We start from the raw sequence: 26346 nt of genomic DNA, 5'->3' as shown, positions 1-26346 counted from the left end.
TGCTATGGGCTGCCATTAACCCCTTATTACCCTGATTGCCACTGCACCAGGGCAATCAGGATTAGCCGGGTAAAGTCCCAGGACTGTTGCATCTAATGGATGCGGCAATTCCGGGAGACTGCTGGCTGATATTTTTTGAATCGGACAATCCCAATAATGTGAGTCTCCCCAGCCTAAGAATACCAGCCCCCAGCTGTGAGGCTTTATCTTGACTGGGTATCAAAATTGAGGGGGACTGCTATTTATATTTATATATATTTATAATTTATATACATACCATAAGGTCTCGTGTAATGCGCAGAACCATAAATATATCTTATATGGTCCTGCGCATTACACGAGACCTTATGGTACGTATATAAATTATAAATATAGTGTAGGGACCCCCCTATATAGAGATTTGCCGTGACGGGGCAGGGGGGCTCAATTCATTGATCAATCATTTGCAAAAAATCTCATTGAATGGTTACAGTAGGAATGAATTCGTGAATATTACACTTTTTACTTTCTCATTGATGTATGCCACTCAGAAGCAGTGCTGGCTCCCCTCCTTTTTTGTAATTAATACTTGGTTGCGCACCCCTTGGTATTGATGAGCCTCCAAACGTTTCTTGTAGCCATCTATAAGCTTCTTGCAGTTCTCCTCTGGTATTTTCTCCCACTCTTCCTCTGTATTTTGGTCAAGCTCTTGAATGTTTGCAGGGTTCTTTTTCCCAATGGCAGATTTCAGCTCACCCCAAAGATTTTCAATGGGATTGAGGTCAGGAGTCATTGCTGGCCATTTTAAAATAGTTCATATTTTCTTTTTAAACCACTGCTGTGTACAAGTTTTCTTACACTGGGTAGGACATTTTGCTCAAAAATCTCTTGATAATTTTCTCATTTCATGATTTTTGCAATAAGGTCAAGGCCTCCAGTACCAGATGCAGCTAAGAAACCCCACATCATTATTGATCCTCCACCATGCTTAGCGGTTGGTAGGGTATTATTTTCCTTAATAGCTTTATTGTGCCATCTGCAAACAAACTTTTGATTTGCAATACCAAAAAGGTGTATTTTTATATCATCTGTCCACAGAAGATTTTCCCATAAGGAGTGTAGTTTGTCAATTTACTTTTTGGCATGGATCAGTCATTCCTTTTTATGTTTTTCCTTCAGCAATGGTTTCTTCCTTGGACTTTGCCCATAAAGCTCTGCTTGGTTTAGTGTGATTCATATGGTACTTGATAAAACCATCATCCCAGACTGTTCTAAGTTAGCCTTCAGGTCTCTGGATGTTTGATGTTTTTTCCACCAACCGTCGAAGATAGCTCTTGTAATTTTTCCTCTTTTCTTCACCTCCAGGGAGGCTCTTGGTGGGCCCATGCTTCATAAACGTCATAATAACACTGCACACTGTTGAAACTGGGATACCATGGTCTTTGGAGATGGCCTTATACACTTTGGAAATCTTGTGTTTGCTAATAATAGCAGTTCTGATGTTCTCAGACAGCTTCTTTTTCCTCACCATTGTGACAAAGGAACAGGGCCTAACATGGCTTTTTAAAACACTGAAATAATCATTCATTGGCTGATTCATGTCACACGGGCACCGACAATTTATGACAGGTGATTCTCATTTGTGATTTACCACAGGGGAGTCAAAATGAGTTTCCATACTAATTTAATGTAAAGAGTGCCAATACCAGTGCCACAGCAAGCTTTAGGTTTTATGATTATTTCCTTCCCATTCTTTCTTTTAAATTGTTGTTTATCATTTGCTCTTTTGTATTTAACACAAGTGCTCTATACAAAAAAAGCTGTTTCACTTGATTCATTTTTTTTTTAGGAGATATTCCACATTATATAGTTCATGGGTGCCAATAATGATGAGCAGGACTGTATATAGTTTCTCATGATGTGAATTTTTCTTTTTGTTCAACAAATTATAATTTTCAAGTAAAATATTTCTCACCTTTTAGGTATGATAACGGCTCCTACCCTTGTGAGTTTTGTGATGTTTAAAATGATGCATTTGTGTGTAAAATATTTCCCTCATTCTTAACACATCAGTTTCTCCCTTGTGTGAATTCTTTGGTGTTTAGCAAGATTTGATTTATCTGTAAAACATTTCCCACACTCTGAACATGAAAAAGGCTTCTCCCCTGTGTGAGGTCTCTGATGTCTAACAAGATGTGATTTACATACAAAATATCTCCCACAATCTGAACATGAAAAAGGCTTCTCCTTTGTGTGAGTTCTCTGGTGTCTAACAAGCTGTGATTTTTGGTTAAAACATTTCACACATTTGGAACATGAATATGGCTTCACCCCTGTGTGAGTTCTCTGATGTTTAGCGAGACATGATTGATTTGAAAAAGATTTCCCACATTCTGAACATGAGAATGGCTTCTCCCCTGTGTGAATTCTCTGATGTATAACAAGACTTGATTTAGATACAAAATATCTCCCACATTCTGAACATGAAAAAAGCTTCTCCCCTATGTGAGTTCTGTGATGATTAGCAAGACTTGATTTATTTGAAAAAGATTTCCTGCATTCTGAACATGAAAAAGGCTTCTCCCCTGTGTGAATTCTTTTGTGTTTAGCAAGATTTGATTTATCTGTAAAACATTTCCCACATGCTGAACATGAATATGGCTTCTCTCCTGTGTGAGTTCTCTGATGTTTAGCAAGACATGATTTATTTGAAAAAGATTTCTCACATTCTGAACATGAAAAAGGCTTCTCCCCTGTGTGAGTTCTTTGGTGTCTAACAAGAGCTGATTTTTTGTTAAAACATTTCCGACATTCTGAACATGAATATGGCTTCTCACCTGTGTGAGTTTTTTGAAACATATCAGACTCTGAAGAAAATCTTTTCTCCCCTATGTGAATTTTTTCATATTCTGAAGTTGAGAACGGCTTCTTTGCTGTAAGAGCACTTTGATTTTTAATGCCTCTTTCGTGACTTTTATTTTTCTTAACAGTCTGTGATAAATCAGAAGATTGGACTTCTTTAAAATAATCAGATGATAGATCTTTGCTGTGAAGGGATGATGATATATCTGGAATAGAAGCATTCAATTCAGTTATATCCTCTGTGATATCAAGATCATCTGATTTAAAGATTGAAGAGGACAGTTGTGCCTCAAATCTCCTGGTACAGTCATCTGCCAAGAATAAAAATTATTTTTAATAATATATACAAATTTAAGGATATAATTCATAAAATAGCTTGTAATGTTGTTACCGGTGTCCCCACATACTTACTGTCCTGGCCACCCAATGGTGGCTTCCATTGCCCCGGTCCCTGCCGCCGTCTTTCACGACTTACGCAAGCCATGTTGGTCTCTTGAGAGTGTGCTTAAGGCATCTGTGCACCTATACTTAAACGTCGGCGTACCCAAATACGGAAGTGCCTCTCAACTTGTGGCTAAGAGGCACTAGGTATTTAAGGCATCTGGGCAACATGGTCTAGCCATAGAGAAGTGTTGCTAGTTATCAGTTCCTGTTCCATTTGCTGAGTCTTATGCTGTGTGTGTCTGTGTGATGGTAGAATATGGGGGGTTGTATATCATGTTGTGTAGGTTTGTATTTTAGGCGTGGTTCACTGTCCATTCTCTGTATTGCTTGTGTGTACATTGTATTGTCTGTAGGCAATCACCCCCTGTAGTGTTCCTGTCCCTAGGTCTGGGGGAGAGGGGCCTGGTATCCACCTAAACCAGGGGTGGGCAATTAAATTTCTCATGGGGCCGCATGAGAACTTGGGATCCTTTTAGAGGGCCGGACTGATATACTTGACTAAATTCTACCCAATACTCTATGTACACATATATATATATATATATATATATACATATACACACACACACACACACACACACACACACACACACACACTGCATCACTATATAATGCACCTGTAATACATTACAGCACTATATACTACACCTGTAATACATTACAGCACTATATACTGCCCCTGTAATACATTACAGCACTATATACTGCCCCTGTAATACATTACAGCACTATATACTACACCTGTAATACATTACAGCACTATATACTGCCCCTGTAATACATTACATCACTATATACTGCACCTGTAATACACTACAGCACTATATACTGCCCCTTTAATACACTACAGCACTATATACTGCACCTGTAATGCATTACAGCACTATATACTATACTGCACCTGTAATACACTACAGCACTATATACTGCCCCTGTAATACACTACAGCACTATATACTGCACCTGTAATACACTACAGCACTATATACTGCACCTGTTATACATTACAGCACTATATACTGCCCCTGTAATACACTACAGCACTATATACTGCCCCTGTAATACACTACAGCACTATATACTGCCCCTGTAATACACTACAGCACTATATACTGCCCCTGTAATACACTACAGCACTATATACTGCCCCTGTAATACACTACAGCACTATATACTGCACCTGTAATACATTACAGCACTATATACTGCCCCTGTAATACATTACAGCACTATATACTGCCCCTGTAATACATTACAGCACTATATACTGCACCTGTAATACATTACAGCACTATATACTGCACCTGTAATACATTACAGCACTATATACTTCCCCTGTAATGCATTACAGCACTATATACTGCCCCTGTAATACATTACAGCACTATATACTGCCCCTGTAATACATTACAGCACTGTATACTGTCCCTGTAATGCATTACAGCACTATATACTGCCCCTGTAATGCATCACAGCACTATATACTGCCCCTGTAATGCATCACAGCACTATATACTGCCCCTGTAATGCATTACAGCACAATATACTGCGCCTGTAAAACTACATCATTACATTCCCATATACTACATCACTACACCCAAATATTACACCAGTTACCCCCCCCCTTCCCATTCCCCTCCCCCTCCGGTTATTAGTGACCACTCACCTCGCCCTCCTCAGGCATCTCCATACGGGTCCCCCGCTGAGCTGCTTCTTTCCTGGTATGGGCCCTGGCTGCGCCGCTGTTGTTTTTGTACGGGCCCCCGCCGCTGCGTCTCTGTCCAGGCACCGGCTGGTGCCGCTTCTCCTGCGGGGCGGGAACTTTTCAAATGACACACACGCGCTGTACTGTCGACCTCAGGGCGCGCGTGTGTCACAGAGAAAGCTGCCGCAGGGAACAGAGGACCGATCCTGAAGCTCCGCACAGTGTAGCAGCGGAACGCAGGAATCTGTCCTCTGTTCCCTGTCCGGCAGCGTTTTCTGTGACACACGCGCGCCCTGATGTCGTCAGTACAGCGCACGTGTGTCATTTGAAAAGTTCCTGCCTGGCAGGAAAAGCAGCAACCACGTCTCCATCTCTGATCTAATGGGCGGGCCGGTCACAGACAGTAGGCGGGCCGGATGTGGCCCGCGGGCCGCCCCTTGCCCAGGTCTGACCTAAACTCTCTGCATACCTGAAGAACTGGGCAGTCTATTTGAGAACTTTAAGAGAAGCAGGACGAGTCATCCTCTGGAGCAGTAGCAATGGCTCCCCAGAGAGACCTGGACATTTATCGCTTACCAGACTATGTTCGTGTTTCTTTACTATTTTTACCCTCTGCATGGTGGATTATTTTTATGAACCTTCTGGATTGCATGGAATAAAGGAATTTTGGATTGTTCATCCATCTCTCGCTCTGTTGATTATGTGATATGGGAGAAGGATCCCATCACAGTGTGAAAATGTGTCTGTATCCTAGTATCTGCTGTGTCCGAGAAACCTGTTGCATCTATCCATACCAGCTATGCCTACTGTACCTGCTGCATCCATCTATACCAGCTGTACCTGCCACATCTGTTGCACCTGTTGTATCAGCTGTATCCACTGCACCTGCTTACGCCAGCCATCAAATCCGCACCCGACTACATCAGTCACTGTCAGTATCCAATCCTTGACCCCTGGGGCCAGCTATTGCAGTATCTGGACTCTGGAGTAGAACCTGGCATCTACCTTTCAGCACAAGCCTATCCTCACCATCAAAGGCTGTAATGAAGCTGAGGTAGCTGCTTAGGCATGCCCCTCCAGGCTGAGACGGTGCAGCGTCTCAGTGGGCCCACTCCCGCTCGCACCTGCAAGAATAAAAGCTTGCCCAGGCTATAGATCCTGATGGTTCCAGAACTCCTCATCTTGCAGCAAGAGATTTTTCGTCAAAGGGAACAACAAGACTGGATCCTGATCTACATCTGCTTGCAAGCCTTCATAGAAAAGTTTCCACTCGATCCTGTCCAGACTGTAGTTGCCACAACCGGCAGCAGATACAGCTCCAAGCTTCGGTCCTCATCTGTCTGCTCCTCAGCAGTGTGACGGTGACCCCAAGCAATGAAAGGAGATTCATAAATCAGTGCTCCATGCACTTTGAACTTTTATTTATTTTAGACCAATCCAAAGTGGCCTTTATGATGTCAGACATGACTGGTGAGTCCCTTGCGTAGATCAATCCATTATAGTAGAGAATAGTGATTGTTGTCTTGGACCTCCAAACCTTCCAGGGGGCGTTCTGCAAGATAATCGAAGAACCGGATCGAGTTTCCTCAAGAGCATATTTACTCCTTAGACTTTGCCATGGAATTTTCACCATAGGCCACTATGCAATTCGTTTCTGCACCTTGTCCTCCAAACTAGGCTTAATGAGCCACTGGTGGCTTTATTCTGGGAGGGTCTGTTTGGAAGAATCAAGGTTGAACTGGTCAACTGTTTTGTACCATCTTCCCTGGACGACTTGGTATCTCTTGCTATCCACATCGATCTCAGGTTCCAAGAACGCTCCAGAGAGGCAAACTGTGAGAGATCAGTGCCCCTGGCTCCTAACCAGAGATCCATCATGTTGTCATCCGTGGTTCGTGCTACTTCCTCTAAGTGCACGGAGGTAGATAGTGTTAACCTGGCAAAGCCTTGTCCGGTGAACCGTTGCAACACAGTCACAAATATTTTTGTCCTTTGAAGCTGGGAAACTTCCAAGCCTAGGGTCCATAGTAGAGGCTACCCTAGGTGAGAGCAAGTCCTCTTTGTCCTTATCCATATCTGTGTTTGCAACCTGTGGCAGCACCCAATTTACTAAGTTGGCCTCTCTGGACTCTGGTTCTGCCAGAAACTTCATAAAACAGGCCATTGTGGATCAGTAACAGATTCCAATCCAATGACTTCAAGCTCCCATAGCAGTTTCATCAGTGGATGGAAAACATCTGTCGGAGGCTATTCTCTTCGTCACCAAGCAAGCTGAGCTCTGGGTGGGAATGTTGCATTTAAGTAAGATCGCCGTCTATAAATTTGCAGGGCTGTCGCACTCAATGCTACTTGGTCAGCTGTGACTTCAGATTAACGAGTGTCTTGAAACGGAGAGCCGGAGAGGTGCTCAGATAGGGTTAGCCCTGTCAGGGAAAATGTCTCATTTCAGTCAATCCTGCCTGACGACCAGTGATGCCCTCAAATCTTCTGGGTCCGTCATCCACCTGCTGGGCTTACCTGACGTCTTTAACAAGAAGGAGGCTGAGACTCTACATCCACACAGGTCATTTGATTGCCCTATCAACATACTTTCTGGTTTCTCACCTCCCCACGACTGTGTCTACCTTGTCCCAGGCGGAAATTCAAACAGTAAATCAAGGAGAATCTGGCAAAAGAATTTATCCAGAAGTCCTCCTTATCGTCCAGAGCCGGGTTCTTCTTTGTTAAGAAAAAGAATGGTTCCCTGCACCCCTTTATAGATTATAGAGGTCTAAACCAAATCAAGGTAATGAATAAGCATCGCTCTTGTTTATACCGAAATTGTTCGACTGTCTCCAAGGTTCCAGGATCTTCTCCAAGATTGACCTCTGTAGTGCATACAACCTTGTCGTATATGGTCGTGAGACAAAGTAAGACTGCCTTTAATACCCATGACAGTCACTATGAGTATTGGGTGATGCCATTCAAGTACAGCAATGCTCCGGTGGTTTTCCAGGAATTTGTAAACCATATCTTCTGAGATTTGCTTTACTCATGCACAGTGGTGTATCTGAATGACATTCTTGTATTCTCTCCCAATGTGACAACACCAACACACAGGAGGAATGTTGGCCAGGTTCTACATAGCTCGATGGAGAATTCTTTATATGCCAAATTTGAGAAGTAACTTTTTGAATGCATATCATTCTCTTCCTGGGCTACATAATCTCGGACACCAGTTTTAAGATGATCTGGAGAAGGTGTCAACGGTTCTGAAGTGTGGCTTCATCCTGATGGAGTTTACGCTATACAGTGGTTCCTGGATTTCACCAATTATTACTGCCAATTCACTCTGCAATTCTTCTCCTGGATTCTCCCTATCACGGCCCTGACTTGCAAGGGGGCGCATCCTAAGATGTGGATTTCTGAAGGATTTATCACCCTCAAGTAGGCATTCTCATCAGCTCCGATGCTGCATAAGCTGGAGATTAACAGACTGTTCTTTTAGGAAAAGGATGCTTTGTCCTCTGGAGCAGGTGTGATCCTCATGCATAAGTTGGCTTCTGGTAAGAGGGTAACCTGATGCTTCTTCTCCAAGGCTTTCTCTGCTCCTGTGCGCACCTAGTCAATTGACAACCAAGAATTGTTTTCGATTAAGAAAGCTCTGCAGGTGTTGCGATACGGTCACGGTTGACAGACAACCGTTTGGTGCCCATCTGCAGAAGGTCGCTATGTTTTGCTGCGCAAGTTGCTCCTTGATATCTCATTCTTTCCTCTCTGGTGTGAACTGAGTTCCATGTATCTTCTCTGTCAGGGTTAATTGTTTCCCCTTTGGGATCCTGCGGACACCTTGGCAATTCAGCTTCTAATCCTTATCCCCACTCCCTGTTTCCTTATATACCTGCATTACAGCTTGGTTTGTTGCCGGCGATAGAGTTACTCCTATGCTGTCCAGCCTGTTGCTGTACTTCTCCCAAAGTCACCCTGGAGATAAGTTGTCTGTTTGTATTCCCCTGTTTGTTTTTGCTCTATGTTCTTTAGCACTTAGTGGGGTTGACTAGTGCTCATTCCATCCAGTCACTTTCTAGGGTTCATTTCAGGGTCTAGATATCCTTGTGTGTTGAACCTATCTAGGAACTTTAGGTGAGCCAGGGGTTAGCAGAAGGTTTTATCAGGAGTCACCATCTTTCCCTTCCCTAGAGACAGGGTTCCCCTCCTTCCACCACTCCCTTTTCATCATTTGCCTGGTATTTCCCCATACCTAGGGTGACAGATACCTACTGGCAGGAGCAGTGCTCCCCGTTGTCATCTACTCTAACCACAAAAACTTGGCCTACCTAAAGTCGACTCAGAGGCTGAATCCGCACCAAAAAAAAGAAAGCCAGCTAAACTCAAACTGGCATGTAATATAAGATGTGCACTGCACTAAAAGTTCCAAACTGTACCACTATAAATTTGAGATTTTTGGCAAAAAAATTGCAATTTCTTGAGCTATCCCGCCACGTCACGGCAAATCTCTTTGGGGGAGTCCTACTCTAAAATATTTTGTATTTAAAATGTGCCATACGGCCTCATATATGAAAAAGTAGAACTGTTTATAGCAGCACTTATTCAGTCATGGGTACGGGATTGAAAAGCACCAGGTAAGTGCTGCTAAGAACAGTTCTACCTTTTCATATGTGAGGCCATATGGCACATTTTAAATAAAAATAATTAAGAGTAGGACTGCCACAAAGAGATTTGCCGTGACATTGCGGGGTAGCTCAAGAAATTGCAATTTTTTGCCAAAAATCTTACATTTTAATAATAAGTACAGGTTGGAATTCTTAGTGCAGTAGTGCACATTTAGTGCTGGCTATCTTGTTTTTTCTTCATTGAATCCGCGCCAAGCCTGATGCTTGCTGTTCTTCACCTGTTTTAACCTTTGTTCTACATTTTCAGCCGGCCAAAAAGAACGTTAAGGCAGATTCACTCTCCAGGTCTTTTCTGTCAGCCAACCAGGAAGAAGAGCATTAACACATTATTGAGCCCTTGAAGATGATCAAAGTAGTTCCAGTAAGCATGTGTTGGGTACCATGCAGAAAAAGATTTGTGCCGGAGGTGGACAGGAAGCGTGTGTTGCAGTGGGGTCACTTTCCTACGCTGGCCTGTTACTCTAGTCAGAAGAAGATAACTCTGCTTATCTCGCGGCACTGCTGGTGGTCAACCCTGGGTAAAGATGTCATAGAATTTGCCTCAGCCTGTACCTCAGGTGCCCGCTATAAGACCCCTAAGAAGCTTCTGGCTGAGCGACTACTACCTCTACCTGTGTCGTCCACTCCTTGGCAACACATATCTAGGAACATCATCAACAACCCGCCGGTGTCCTCTGGTTTCTCCGTCATCTGGTTAGCAGTAGACAGGTTCTTTAAAATGGCCCACTTCACTCCGTTGTCCAGTCCTCCTTCTGCTTCTGTGCTCGCCGAGCACTTCATCCAGTACACCTTTACATCTTCTGCCTACACAGCCTTACTTTCCACATTGTGTCCAATAGAGGCGTCCAAGTCACATCTCAGTTCCAACAAATTTCCTGTAGCATTTTGTCAATGATCACCACAGCGATTGGGTCAAGCTTCTACCAAGGGCTGAGTTCTCCTATAATAATCATGTGAGTCTTCCGCGAACTCTCCATTCCTCATTGTATATGGACAGTGTTACGGTTGCTGTGGCACTGGAGACTATGTTCGGATTTCTTGCTACTGCACATGTGCAAGCGCTGGAGACTAAGTCCTATCTTGGAGTCATTGCACATGTGCGGGTGACATCATCGCTGACACGAGGTCACATGTCTCTGACACCTTCTATGCCGATTGGTCGCTGGTCATGTGCTTGTGACGCTTTGCTCGGTGATAGGCCAGCGTGACGTCATTGCTGTCATTCTGGCAGCGGATTGGCTCTGGTGTCCTCCATCTTGGATGAGGCACAGAGTCTATAAAAGACCCTGACGCACGCTGCCCGGCGCTCAGTCCTCTTGGTTCATGCATGAGAGTAGACGCTCTGTGCACGTCCCTCTAGGCATCTCTCTGTCTATGCTAGGTGAGCGCTACCGGCAGGGTAGCGTTCTTATACCTTACAGCTTCGGCTGTGGTCCGTATCCTTACCTCTTAGTGGAGCGGACATAGGCAGGTGCCTGAGGCACATGGTCCGGCTGGGCCTTGTGATTCTACTCGTAGGTGGACGTTGCCGCTAGGGTAACGTTCCTTATACTGCGTCTGGCAGTTGTTCGTATCCTCGCACACTAAGGGAGCGAACAGAGGTAGGAGCTTTGTGCGGCTTATGCTGCTGTCCGTCTCTTTTGCCCCACTAGTGGAGAGGACCTAGGCAGGTGGGTGCCATATCTAGTGGTTCGTGTCCTCGCACACTAGTGGAGCGAACGCAGGTAGGAGCTTTGTGCGGCTTACGCATCTGTCTGTCTCCTGGCACCGCTAGAGGAACGGACCTAGGTAGGTGCCATTTCACACTCACTGCTTTTGTCTCTGTGACCATTAACAGAGACCATACAACACACCCTCCAAGTAAGGGAGGAATTGCTTTATTTTCTAATTATATTCCTCTGTGAGCTTAACAGAGGTATTGCACTCTGCACTTGTGCTATTACTATTTACAGTGGCACACTTATATACCCCTTATCCTCTGCCATAGTCTGCAGCAGAGTCTTTGCACGGTGGACCCTGACTGTCTGACATTCCTTTGGGTTTTATTATCAGACAGCCCCCCGTAACATTAGGACTGAGCCAAGGGTCTGGAAGTTATGGCAGAATATCAGCAGTTACACCGTTACATACAAGTACTTGAGTCGCGGCTCAAGACTTTTGAGGATAAACCTCAGACCATGGTGATATCTGCACATGATCCTCGACTTGCTCTGCCAAACAGGTATTCTGGCGATGCCAGATCATGTCGTGGTTTCATTAGTCAGTGTCAGATACACCTAGAGGTCAACTCTTCTCGCTTCTCTACGGAGAGGTCCAGAGTAGGCTTTATCATATCCTTACTTCAGGACAAAGCCTTAGAATGGGCGACTCCCCTATGGGAGCGCTCTGATGTGGTTACTCTGAGACATCAAGACTTTCTTGAAGCTCTTAAAGCGGTATTCATGGGTCCGCAGGTTACCCATGATGCAGCCCTGAGACTGTTAGATCTATCTCAGGGTTCGTTATCCACTAGTTCTTATACCATTGCTTTTAGAACTCTGGTGGCAGAACTAGATTGGCCAGAAAAGGTGTTGATTCCTATCTTCTGGAGAGGGTTGGCAGGCTATGTCAAGGATGCCCTTGCTACTCGTGAGGTCCCTGCTTTTCTGGAGGACTTAATCACTGTAGCAACAAGGATCGAGGTACGCCATAAGGAACGTAGACTCGAGGTCTCTTCCTCACGCCCTAAGCATCGGGCTATTCCAGTTGTTGAGGGACCACTACCATCTTCCTCAGCATCTGAGACATCTCCCACTCCTATGGAGTTAGGTCATACGTCCTCCAGACTACGCAGGTCTGGTCCTCCTATATGTTACGTATGTCATCAGGCTGGGCACTATGCCAACAAGTGTCCTAGCCGTCAGGGAAACTCCCAGGCCTAGTAACCATTAGAGGGGGGTTACTAGAGACGTCTTCTGCACCTCTAAGTGTAGTATCCCAGGTCAGCTCTCATTCTCTGAGAATATATGGCCTATTATGGCTTTTGTGGATTCCGGAGCTGACGGGACTTTTGTGTCCTCAGGATTTGTAAAGAGACACAATATTCCCTGTATTATGTTAGAGGCGCTAATTCCTGTCCGTGTTGTTAATGGGACTATGTTGTCTGCCTCCATTACATTGAGGACAGTTCCCTTGCGCCTTTCCCTGTCTCAGGGTCACATAGAGGAGATTTCTTTTTTTGTTTTGCCTGAGGGTATAGACGACGTTCTTCTGGGTCTCCCATGGCTTCGGACCCATGCTCCTCTAATTGACTGGGAGTCCGACAGCATTATTAGTTGGGGTTCGAAATGTCAGTCCCGATGTCTTCCCTTACCACCTAAGGTCGTTGCGAATGCATCAACTGATCTCTCTCCCATACCTACACCCTATTTGGATTTCGCTGACGTGTTCTCCAAACAGGGTGCTGAGGTTCTTCCACCCCATAGGCCGTATGACTGCGCCATAGACCTTATCCCAGGTTCGGTTCCACCTAAGGGCAGGGTTTACCCCCTGTCAATACCTGAGTCGGAGGCCATGTCGACCTATATAAGAGAGAGTTTAGAGAAGGGGTTCATTCGTAATTCTGTCTCTCCCGCGGGAGCTGGGTTTTTCTTTGTTCGGAAGAAAGAGGGTGATTTGCGTCCCTGCATAGATTACAGGGGTCTCAACGCAATCACAATAAAGAACAAATACCCGTAACCTTTAATTTCGGAGCTCTTTGACAGACTCTGACACCTTCTATGCCGATTGGTCGCTGGTCATGTGCTTGTGACGCTTTGCTCGGTGATAGGCCAGCGTGACGTCATTTCTGTCATTCTGGCAGCGGATTGGCTCTGGTGTACTCCATCTTGGATGAGGCACAGAGTCTATATAAGACCCTGACGCACGCCGCCCGGCGCTCAGTCCTCTTGGTTCATGCATGAGAGTAGACGCTCTGTGCACGTCCCTCTAGGCATCTCTCTGTCTATGCTAGGTGAGCGCTACCGGCAGGGTAGCGTTCTTATACCTTACAGCTTCGGCTGCGGTCCGTATCCTTACCTCTTAGTGGAGTGGACATAGGCAGGTGCCTGAGGCACATGGTCCGGCTGGGCCTTGTGATTCTACTCGTAGGTGGACGTTGCCACTACGGTAACGTTCCTTATACTGCGTCTGGCAGTTGTTCGTATCCTCGCACACTAGGGGAGCAAACAGGGGTAGGAGCTTTGTGCGGCTTATGCTGCTGTCCGTCTCTTTTGCACCACTAGTGGAGCGGACCTAGGCAGGTGCCATATCTAGTGGTTCGTGTCCTCGCACACTAGTAGAGCGAACGCAGGTAGGAGCTTTGTGCGGCCTACGCTGCTGTCCGTCTCCTGGCACCGCTAGAGGAACGGACCTAGGTAGGTGCCATTTCACACTCACTGCTTTTGTCTCTGTGACCATTAACAGAGACCATACCACACACCCTCCAAGTAAGGGAGGAATTGCTTTATTTTCTAATTATATTCCTCTGTGAGCTTAACAGAGGTATTGCACTCTGCACTTGTGCTATTACTATTTACAGTGGCACACTTATATACCCCTTATCCTCTGCCATAGTCTGCAGCAGAGTCTTTGCCCGTTGTACCCTGACTGTCTGACATTCCTTTGGGTTTTATTATCAGACAGTCCCCCGTAACAGACAGCAGCCCAAAAAACACTCTCCCTGTGGTTATCACCTCCGATGTTCTTGTCAAGGGGTTCTCCGAAGTCTAGGTGGAGAACAAGGCCTCCCTGGAGCAGTCCTCCATCAAGATGAAAAGACATGCAGATAAGAGATGCCTGGATCCTCCTTCCTTCCGTCCCATCCCAGAGTCAAGGTCCCAACTCCTGAAAAGATTTCTTTCAGGCCTGGAAGAGGGGGGGGGGACCACAAGAGGGGGTACTGTAAGGCTGTAACTGGCGTTTCTGCACGGTCCTGTCCTCTTTCCCCGGTGGAGACACCGGTACATATAACCTCCTGGCCGCCCACCGGTGGCTTCAGTTTCCTCGGTCAATGCCACTATCTCTCAGGGCCTGCACATGCCATGCAGGTCTCCTGGGAGCGCGCTTAGGGCATGGCTATTCTTAAAGGGCCAGCATGCCCTAACCTAAAAGTGCCTCTCAGCCTATGGCTAGGTACTAGGTATTTAAGTCATCCTCTCTTTAATGGAGGTGCCTGTGCAACATAGTCTATCATTAGAGACATATTTCTAGTTGTCAGGTCCGTTCCGTTTGTTGAGTCTTATGCTGTGTGCCTGGTGAACCTGCTTCATCTATCTATACCAGCTGTGCCTGCCGGACCTGCAGTGACTGTCAGTATCCTATCCCAGACCCCTGGGGCCAGCTGTGGCAGTACCGGGACTCCCTGGAGTAGAACCTGACATCTACCTTCTAGCACAAGCTTATCCACACCATCAAAGGCTCTAGTGAAGCCGAGCTAGCCGCTGAGCTATGCCCTCTCCTGGTGTAAACAGTGCTGTGGCTCAGTGGACCCACTCCTGTTAGCACCCCAAAACATAACAGTTTTCCCAAGCCATGGATCCCACTGGCTCCAGAAGTCCTCAGCTCGCAGGTATGGAACAAGAGATACTCATCAATGGGAACAAGACCGGATCCTGATCTACTTGCAGTCAGTGGACACCCGCTTGCAAGCCTTCTGTCTAGCACAAATCTATCCTCACCATCAGAGGCTCTAGTGAATACAGTAAATGCTATTTACTGACTATATGTTGTGGTTTCACTATTTGTTTTAAGAGACTCCAAATGCAATGTTTGATCACTTCTAATTCTTTTACATTTTTGGAGAATTTCAGGGTTTTTTTTTAAATAAATACAAAACAAATCAACCCAACATTACAGCTAAGATAAAGTAGAATATGCCACAGAAACAAATCTCAGAAACACTGGGATCAGATTCAGCATTACAAAGGTGTTATCATGTAAAGTGACAGATGTCAGATTGGAGAAATGGGGCCTGGATAGGAGCAGAAAACTGGCTGCAGTGGAAAGCCACGAAATAAGAGCGGCTTTGGTACTAACTACTATAGAGAAAACTGTGACTATAGACAATAACACATCTACTAAAATGACCACCCTCCACCCCGACAGCCTTCACCGTCAGTGATTTAGTAACTAGAGGTGACACATCTGGAGTAATTACAGTATGTGGCTCGGGGGCTCTCGGCAATCCAAACTATTGTAGGGGCCAATATTTTCTGTCAGATAAGTTTCTTGAAGAAATATTAGACATTTACTTTCTGCCTCTCGGACTCCACAATGGACGGTTCCAGTACAAGTTCTTATATAATGGGCATTTGTAGAATTCTAGACTGAAAAAATATATTTAAGGATCTTGAAGGTAAAAATATCAGAACTTTGTGTGTTAATTACTTTCCTTTTTTCTCTAATTACATTTTGGAAATCATGTGGGTGGGCTGCCCGGCCTCCATATACCCACTGTGGGGTAATTCTAAACTCCCTCATATGTTACAGTTACCCTGTGCCCAACTTTGGATATAAACGCCCCTATCAGCACATTCAGCAGAAGGGAGAGAAGGAAGATCCATCATTAAGATGCCGAGATTTTAGGAAGATGGAGTCATTGCTCTCAGTGGGAGAAACAATAAGAATCTTGTAGTAATTATACTTATTAATGGAGAACAAAAATAAAATAAATGATGTTACAAAGCAAGCTTTCCAGACTACTGAGGTCTCTTCATCAACTACAAGATTATTATTCTGTTTCTCCCACTGAGAGCAATCAATCTTTATTCACCTGGTGAACACGGCACCAAACTAAGAATCTAGGACGTCACCAGCATCATTACCCTCCGCTTTCTCTTAGGGGTCCATCATACAGATTAGATTTTGCTTCCCATGATTTTCTGAGTTGTCTGCACATTCTACGTACGCTGTCATTTGGCTTTACAGATTAGAGATCTGGGCAGCGTCTTCTAATTTCAGAGCATAGGATGGATCCTACCTGTAAGATCTGCCTGATACAGATCTCACTCCAACATAAGGGCGTCCAATGCCCAAAATAATGGGGACAGTATTGGGTGGAGGAGCATGTGGTGGTTTAGCAGCAGAAAGATGAACATTTTCTATGGCCGGACTACAACCCTGATAAAGCAGCCACAGCCGGTGATTGAGAAGAATCTGTGACTTCTCTGCATTTAGTGGTCACTACTCACCTGGGCGGTTATCTGTAGGAATCTCCTCTTTACTCCGCTCATCACCCCTCACATTTGTCTCTGTAGTATTAATATGGGGCAGATCTTCCCCCTGAAACAAATATTGTAAAAGTCACAGACAGATGGAGAAGTCCCATCTATAATCAGCTCTAATCCTGCCATCTCCACCGCTCTCATTACACAAGTATAACACATATAATACTGGAGGAGAAAACAAGACTGAGCACAAGACCTTCACAGCCGTCTACACATCATAGGGAGATTTCATGGCACCTTCTCTCCATCTACCTGATGATCCTGAGGAACATCGGGATCTTCTTGTTTACAGTCCTGTGGGAGAAGAGGACGGGGACATCTCTCTGGTGTTGTCCTCTTACTGGATAGGACTGGAGGAGACACATACAGGGACTGAATTCATTCCTTAGATACAGATAATTATAGGCTGTGTGTATTTAGTCCTGTCTATTACCTGGTGATGTGAGGGGCTGGGGAACCTCCATCATGACGTCCTTGTACAGATCTTTGTGTCCTTCTAAATACTCCCACTCCTCCATGGAGAAATAGACGGTGACGTCCTGACACCTTATAGGAACCTGACACATACAATGATACCGTCACCCCCAATCCCTCCATAGCGTTACTGTATAATGTCCCAGCATTCCCAGCAGTGTCACCTCTCCAGTCAGCAGCTCAATCATCTTGTAGGTGAGTTCTAGGATCTTCTGGTCATTGATGTCCTCATGTATCGGGGGGTGAGGTGGAGGCCCCGTGATTGGGCTCAGGGGTCTTCCCCATCCCTCAGACATGGGGGCCTGACAGCGCTCACTAGAGGTCTTCTTCACTACTGTGTAATCCTGGTTATGGAGAGACACAGTAATAAATCTCACTCCAGACATTTCCAGAGTCCTCACCTCTCCAGTTCTGTCCATCTGTTATTCCCATAGATAAGAATGATGTAATGTGACGTCATCAGAATCTCTCACCTCTCCAGTAAGCCGGAAGAGGATCTCTAGGGTGAGGTGTAATATCCTCTCCGCCATCTTGTCCCTGTCCATATCCATCCTTCACGGGGCAATCAGGAGAATTCTCTTCTATAGAAGATCTCCACTGAGAGGATCCGATATTGTAGGGACCTGAATGGGGAGAAGATGACGATGTGACATCATAAAGAATCCGCTGTAATAATACAATTACTGGAGATAATAAGGGAAACATATAATGAGAACATTCTGGGGGAACATTATACTGTGTGGAGGGCAGAAAGGGGCCGAGGACCGAGGGCAGAAAGGGGCTGAGGACTGAGGGCAGAAAGGGGCCGAGGACCGAGGGCAGAAAGGGGCGAGGACCGAGGGCAGAAAGGGGCCGAGGACTGAGGGCAGAAAGGGTCGAGGACGGAGGGCAGAAAGGGTCGAGGACGGAGGGCAGAAAGGGGCGAGGACTGAGGGCAGAAAGGGGCCGAGGACTGAGGGCAGAAAGGGTCGAGGACGGAGGGCAGAAAGGGGCCGAGGACTGAGGGCAGACGGGTTTCCTCACTTCCGGCCTCTCATAGTTGGGGTGTTTGTATCTATCAGAGGAAAAGGAACAAAAACCTCACGATCCATAGAAATCAGTGAAAGAAAAACACCAAGAAAGTCTCAGAGTTGAAGGGGTTAATGCCGCCTGCCCCAGTAATGGGGAATCTCCACACACCTCCTCCTGCAGAGCCGCACACTAGATATATAATACCCTGCACCTACCTCCACCTGCAGAGCCGCACACTAGATATATAATACCCTGCACCTACCTCCACCTGCAGAGCCGCACACTAGATATATAATACCCTGCACCTACCTCCACCTGCAGAGCCGCACACTAGATATATAATACCCTGCACCTACCTCCACCTGCAGAGCCGCACACTAGATATATAATACCCTGCACCTACCTCCACCTGCAGAGCCGCACACTAGATATATAATACCCTGCACCTACCTCCACCTGCAGAGCCGCACACTAGATATATAATACCCTGCACCTACCTCCACCTGCAGAGCCGCACACTAGATATATAATACCCTGCACCTACCTCCACCTGCAGAGCCGCACACTAGATATATAATACCCTGCACCTACCTCCACCTGCAGAGCCGCACACTAGATATATAATACCCTGCACCCACCTCCACCTGCAGAGCCGCACACTAGATATATAATACCCTGCACCCACCTCCACCTGCAGAGCCGCACACTAGATATATAATACCCTGCACCCACCTCCACCTGCAGAGCCGCACACTAGATATATAATACCCTGCACCTACCTCCACCTGCAGAGCCGCACACTAGATATATAATACCCTGCACCTACCTCCACCTGCAGAGCCGCACACTAGATATATAATACCCTGCACCTACCTCCACCTGCAGAGCCGCACACTAGATATATAATACCCTGCACCCACCTCCACCTGCAGAGCCGCACACTAGATATATAATACCCTGCACCCACCTCCACCTGCAGAGCCGCACACTAGATATATAATACCCTGCACCCACCTCCACCTGCAGAGCCGCACACTAGATATATAATACCCTGCACCCACCTCCACCTGCAGAGCCGCACACTAGATATATAATACCCTGCACCCACCTCCACCTGCAGAGCCGCACACTAGATATATAATACCCTGCACCTACCTCCACCTGCAGAGCCGCACACTAGATATATAATACCCTGCACCTACCTCCACCTGCAGAGCCGCACACTAGATATATAATACCCTGCACCTACCTCCACCTGCAGAGCCGCACACTAGATATATAATACCCTGCACCTACCTCCACCTGCAGAGCCGCACACTAGATATATAATACCCTGCACCTACCTCCACCTGCAGAGCCGCACACTAGATATATAATAATCTGCACCTACCTCCACCTGCAGAGCCGCACACTAGATATATAATACCCTGTACCTACCTCCACCTGCAGAGCCGCACACTAGATATATAATACCCTGCACCTACCTCCACCTGCAGAGCCGCACACTAGATATATAATACCCTGCACCTACCTCCACCTGCAGAGCCGCACACTAGATATATAATACCCTGCACCTACCTCCACCTGCAGAGCCGCACACTAGATATATAATACCCTGCACCTACCTCCACCTGCAGAGCCGCACACTAGATATATAATACCCTGCACCTACCTCCACCTGCAGAGCCGCACACTAGATATATAATACCCTGCACCTGCCTCCACCTGCAGAGCCGCACACTAGATATATAATACCCTGCACCTGCCTCCACCTGCAGAGCCGCACACTAGATATATAATACCCTGCACCTGCCTCCACCTGCAGAGCCGCACACTAGATATATAATACCCTGCACCTGCCTCCACCTGCAGAGCCGCACACTAGATATATAATACCCTGCACCTACCTCCACCTGCAGAGCCGCACACTAGATATATAATACCCTGCACCTACCTCCACCTGCAGAGCCGCACACTAGATATATAATACCCTGCACCTACCTCCACCTGCAGAGCCGCACACTAGATATATAATACCCTGCACCTACCTCCACCTGCAGAGCCGCACACTAGATATATAATACCCTGCACCTACCTCCACCTGCAGAGCCGCACACTAGATATATAATACCCTGCACCTACCTCCTCCTGCAGAGCCGCACACTAGATATATAATACCCTGCACCTACCTCCTCCTGCAGAGCCGCGCACTAGATATATAATACCCTGCACCTACCTCCTCCTGCAGAGCCGCACACTAGATATATAATACCCTGCACCTACCTCCACCTGCAGAGCCGCACACTAGATATATAATACCCTGCACCTACCTCCACCTGCAGAGCCGCACACTAGATATATAATACCCTGCACCTACCTCCACCTGCAGAGCCGCACACTAGATATATAATAACCTGCACCTACCTCCACCTGCAGAGCCGCACACTAGATATATAATACCCTGCACCTGCCTCCACCTGCAGAGCCGCACACTAGATATATGGCTGCTCTGTGCTTACAGGACCTGTGATGATGTCACATGGAGGGGAGGAGTCAGGGTCACATGATCAGCTCCTCGGTGTAGTCCTATATTAGCGTGCCCTGGGGGAACACTATTCTCCTTATGGAGACGTTGCAAGCCAGTCTGACTGGATGCTAGTAAGGGGACTTATAGCTGCCATGCCCCTCTGCAAAATATTCATATTTTCTCTCCAGGACAGGAGACAAACTCTAGCGCAGCGCCACCTATTGGAAGTAGCGATCCTAAAAGTTAAATGTGGATTTTTAACAATCCTTTCAATATAACTTAGTATATATATGCCAGATCAGCGTGCAAACACTGGATGGGATGAGGCGCGGTGTCGATGGACGGTTATAGTAAACCTCTGTTGTATGTGACCCCTGTTGCGTATGTATGTGACCCCTGTTGCGTATGTATGTGACCCCTGTTGCGTATGTATGTGACCCCTGTTGCGTATGTATGTGACCCTTCAAACTCATTTCAATCTTTGCTACATTGAATTCTTTATTGATAAGTTCAGGTGAGGAGAAGATTTTATTTACATAACATGGATAAGCGACAGAACTTCTGTCAGGGAGTGTAATTGGGATCCCAGTATAACAGAGTAGGTAATATAATAATATGGGGCCTTTTTGTAAAAACATTAAAATTAATACATCTAGTTATCAAACATTTTATAACAAGACATATTATATATGTTCACAGTTCTGTTTATGTTGAAGGGCATAGCTTATTGATAAAGTTTTTATAAGGAATAAATAATAAGGTATCTGTATACATAAGTGCTGACATAGTATGGTATATTTATCCATCTGGATCCTTCCAGCAAAAGGGTTGCATCATATGTAACTGCGTTCAGCTGAAATACCCTATATGGTTTGGACAGTTGTCATATAACACATGGTGGGAGGGGGTGGCTGGTCGAACTCCTGCTCCGAGAGTCAATCCACACATGTCGAAGCTGATCCATCCATCCAGCCAGCCTCTAGGAAGCATGTCATGCCTGTTCCTTTGATCCTGCATTCACCCAAGACGAAGCAAGATATGGCTGCTCTCTCAGAAACTCAAGAAAGACTAATTGAACTCTCTTACGTAAGCTAATGAAGTATATTATTTTTTTCCTTTCTGTAACTAATTTCTGGCAACCATTTTTAAATAGATATAAAATACATTTATTTTTTACACATTTTGTAGTCCATTTTTCATGCGTCTTATCACGTATTTGAAGAATAATATATTTAAGAGTATATTTTTAACACTTCTCCCCCCTTGCTTTTCCACATGAGGGTCTGTACAGCACGCTACACTGGAAAACCCTTAAATCACTCAACGCTTTTTTCTATGGCACAGAAAGCAGGTAAATATTGTAGGGCAGATAATGACTATAACCAGTGCCCAATCAGGAGGGATGTTAGGTACTGAATTAATCAAAGATGGTAGCAAAAGGGAGCTAATGAGAGGACCAGAACAACCAAAACCCTATGAGCTGCTAATCATACCCTGGGAATGTTATCAGGGTGTCCCAATAGACCTGTATCACAATTTGTAGCTCATAAATTCAAAGTTCAATGTCTTAAAGGGACGGTACACTTTTTTCAAAAATTGCAGAAAAGAGATCTCCCACTTACAGCAGAGGAAACATAGTGATTATAAACAGCGCTCACACAAGAGGTATGTAAGATATTGCATGCGTAACACCAAAAGAGCAGCAAAAAGAACTAAAGAGAAAACTATAACAAGCAGTGTATTATCAGGGTGCGTGATATAGTTTCTGCGGATTAATTGCCGTGTTAGTGAGAGGCTGATCAAGGTCGTGTAGTACAGGCACAATGAAGTCCACGCAATGTGCTATAAATGCATAATATGTCAGATTCTCTGAGAATGTGAGCAAGAGCAGGACATTGCAAGATAAGAAAAGTAAAGGCCCCGGTTACACGTTACGATTTATCTGACGATATGTCGTTGGGGTCACGGTTTTCGTGTCGCATCTCTGTCATTGTTAGCGACGTCGTTGCATGTGACACCTACGTGCGACTCCGAACAATCGCAAATAGGTTGAAAATCGTTGATCATTGACACGTTGTTCAGTTTCAAAATATTGTTCATCGTTTGGAACGCAGCAGACATATTGCTACGTTTGACACCCTGCTAACGACGAACAACATCCACACGACCGCCTTGGTCAAACAATATATCGCTGAACGATTTAGCGTCATTTGTGAGATGTGTACGTGTGACCGCTACTAAACGACCTATGTGCGATCTCGGCAAATCTTAACTACGATCTGGGCGTGACATATCGCTACTGAGATTGTCAGATAAATCGTAGCGTGTAACGGGAGGACATCCAGCGTCTGCTTGCACAGAGATGAGACAGTGTCTTGCTGTAAAAGTCGGCAGCGTTCACTGCTTTCAAAGTCACAAATTTGGCAGCTGTCAGACATGAGGCTGGGACAGTCAGTGTCAGTAGCCAGGATGTGAGAGCGTTCCTTACAAAGTCACACAACATACCGGTGTTCACACCAAACCGACAGTGCTCATCACAAATGGCAGGTCATCCACATACACACATACAAGAAATCACAACCTGTCAGCAAAACTGCCAGTCAGTCAAAAAGTCAGTTCCAGACATTGCAATCAGTCTTCAAGTACACTCATTGCAATGTTTTTACAATCACACAAAGTTATAAGGTTACCACACACAGAAACCACAAAGTCCCTGGCTCGTACCCAGCAGCTCCGTCCCTTCTGAACGGAAGCCTCAAATGGTGTACGACCGTTCCCTGCCTATAGTGATGCGTATCTAGATCTTATACTCACCTCAGTCTCCTCCGAGTATGTCTATCAAGCTCAAAGAGCGACAGACCTGGTCTATCAAATCCTTCAAACATGTGCCAGGGTTTGGGTAGGTCTTTACACATGAATGTTAGAGTTTCAGACCCTCAGTTTCAACTGCTATAAACATCTGTCTCAGCGGGAGTCCCTAGATATAGACAAAAACAAACAGGTAACAGTCCCTGGCTGGAGGCGCCTGACATGCGTCAGCTCGTGGAATTGCAGAAGCTCTATCTTCCTGACGGTTAGACCCCTGTACACAGGACCCCTTCTCTCAGCCTCCCCCGTAAGAGGCTTGTTAGGCTATGTGCGCACGTTTGCGCTCTGCACCGCACACAAAAGATCCGCTTCAGAGCGCAGCTGAAAAGCTGCGTTCTGAAGCGCCTGGTGCCTGCAGAATTCGTGCGCTTTGCATGCTGCCTCTCCCTATAGACAGCATGCAAACCGCACGGAAGAAGTGACATGTCACTTCTTAGAACGCAGCGCTTCGGGCAGCAGTTGAATCGCTGCGTTATAATATGCCACGTGCGCACGTCTCCTGCATAATCTTCATAGATTGTGCTGGGGAGGCAGGACGCATGCAGTTACGCTGCGGTGCAGATCGCAGCGTAACAGCATGCGATACGCACATGTGCGCACATAGCCTTACACACACTCACAGACTCATACGCCTACAGACAACAGCACATATAAAGCAACACTCATTGGGTAGTAGGCAGCAGGATGCCTGCACGGCACACCCCAAACCACAAGGACAACACAGGAGGCAGTCAGTAACACAAGGGGTTACTTACCGCTTTTTGTCCTGCTTCCAGTCCTGTTCCTGTGGGGAGGGGGAGATGTTATGAGACCACAAATCTCCACCAAAAACTGTTATGGCAATCAGCCAAGCCATGAGCCATGTGCACAATGAATGCTTCATCGGCGGGAGTAAGTCAGCAATGACAGATGACAGTCGTGTGGTTCCCCATCTGAGCAAGTGCCCAGGGGGTCATTTATTGAAAAGCTCTAACACGTAAGTCAATGTAACCAAACATTCATTGGTCAATCCCAACACTATTACATAATGATTGGTTACACCTTTGTTTAACATTAATACTGATTGGTTCATGTGAAATATTACATAAATCAGAGACCACCTGATTCAAATGGATGGCAAGATGATATTCCTGGCATGCCGCGTACTCCAAGATGGTCTTTATCTTACACAATCTAGAGACCTTCTTAATATCAACTTATGTAATGTGGAACATGCAGAGCCATGTGCATCAGGGGACACTCTTAGGGTATGTGCGCACGTCGGCGTTCTGGGTGTCAAATCTTCCGCAGCGTTTAAGTCACTGCATGTGCGTTTCAAAACGCAGCCGAAAAGTTGCATTTTGAAAGCATTTTGCATGCAGAATTCATGCGCTCTGGATGCTTGCTCTGCCATAGACAGAGTGGGAAAAGCATCCAAAACGCACAAAAGAAGTGACATGTTGATTTTTAGAACGCAGCGTTTTGGCAAAAAAATTCAGCATGGAAATCGCTGCGTTCTAAAATGCAACATGCGGACGGAAATTTCACAATCTTCATAGATTGTGCTGGGGACGCAGGACGCATGCTTTTACGCTGCAGTGCAGTACGCAGCGTAAAAGTCATAGATTGTGCTGGGGACGCAGGACGCATGCTTTTACGCTGTAGTGCAGTACGCAGCGTAAAAGTCATAGATTGTGCTGGGGACGCAGGATGCATGCTTTTACGCTGCAGTGCAGTACGCAGCGTAAAAGCATGCACAACGCAGACGTGCGCACACAGCCTTAGAGATAAGGACTGGTACATTGTGCGATGTACCAGTACCTAATATAATTTTACGGTATATTTTAAAGGTACATTACACTGACTATGGCCTTCACACACGTCTAGATGTTATTCTATGTTAGGTGTAGCAAATTCAAACAATATAAATGTATAATGAATATATTATATTTAATAAAATTTTATAAAAATCTGCGCCACCTTTTATAACATTTTATTAAATATAAAATTTTCATTAGATATTTATATTTTTCCCTTGGCAAATTAAAGGGAACCTGTCACCAGATTTTTCCCTATTAAACTAAAGGAATCACCTTGTGCAGCTCTGCGTGATCTCACCAGCGCCATGCTCGTACCCGCCCATAATCTTGCACCTGCGCATTTAGCTCACCGGCACAAGCTAGGACAGCTGTGTTTTCTACTCTGGCCGCGATATGGCAGAGCGAACTGTGCCTGCGCCAGCAGACCTAACTGCACAGGCGCGAGATTTGAAAATGCGACGGGGAGGATTACGGAGGGCGTCATTCCGTCAATCAAGGAAGGAGGACGGCGATCAGCAGCAGGAGGGGGATAAAGGAGAGGAAAATGAGCCCGCCCATCTGGCCAACACATTTAATTAGCATACCTAAGGGCCAAGTTTTAAAAAGTTATTTTTGGGGTCTGGAAGAGCAGTCAGGGCCAAGGTGCAGCTTCATGCAATGCAGCCCAGGAGCTGCAGAAGGTGATTCTTTTAGTTTAATAGATAAAAATCTGATGACAGGTTCCCTTTAAGGGTGTTTGCAACAAATCTAGCTGCCAATT

The 26346-nt window shown here is 45.7% G+C and overlaps 1 protein-coding gene across 1 annotated transcript; it reads right to left on the bottom strand.

Moving 5' to 3' along the window:
- Window positions 1–356: 356 nt before the first annotated feature.
- On the bottom strand, window positions 357–25893 carry LOC142258971 (uncharacterized). The gene is made up of 4 exons (XM_075331514.1): window positions 25860–25893; window positions 17160–17257; window positions 16872–16962; window positions 357–3152 (listed from the first exon to the last, which is right to left on the bottom strand). The coding sequence occupies exons 1-4, from the start codon at window positions 25891–25893 to the stop codon at window positions 2041–2043; spliced, it is 1335 nt and encodes a 444-aa protein (XP_075187629.1). The 3' UTR covers window positions 357–2040.
- Between the last annotated feature and the right edge of the window lie 453 nt (window positions 25894–26346).

Source organism: Anomaloglossus baeobatrachus (assembly GCF_048569485.1).
Source record: "Anomaloglossus baeobatrachus isolate aAnoBae1 chromosome 5 unlocalized genomic scaffold, aAnoBae1.hap1 SUPER_5_unloc_2, whole genome shotgun sequence".
NCBI lineage: Eukaryota > Metazoa > Chordata > Amphibia > Anura > Aromobatidae > Anomaloglossus > Anomaloglossus baeobatrachus.
This window is presented reverse-complemented; position numbering and strand designations above follow the sequence as displayed.

Coding starts and splice junctions, on each gene's coding strand:
- LOC142258971 (XM_075331514.1), bottom strand. CDS start 25,893: ATGGCGCTGGTGAGATCACGCAGAGCTGCACAAG. Junction 16,963..17,159: donor ATGTTCCTCAGGATCATCAG/GTAGATGGAGAG, acceptor TATTTGTTTCAG/GGGGAAGATCTGCCCCATAT. Junction 3,153..16,871: donor TCCTACAGATAACCGCCCAG/GTGAGTAGTGAC, acceptor TATTCTTGGCAG/ATGACTGTACCAGGAGATTT.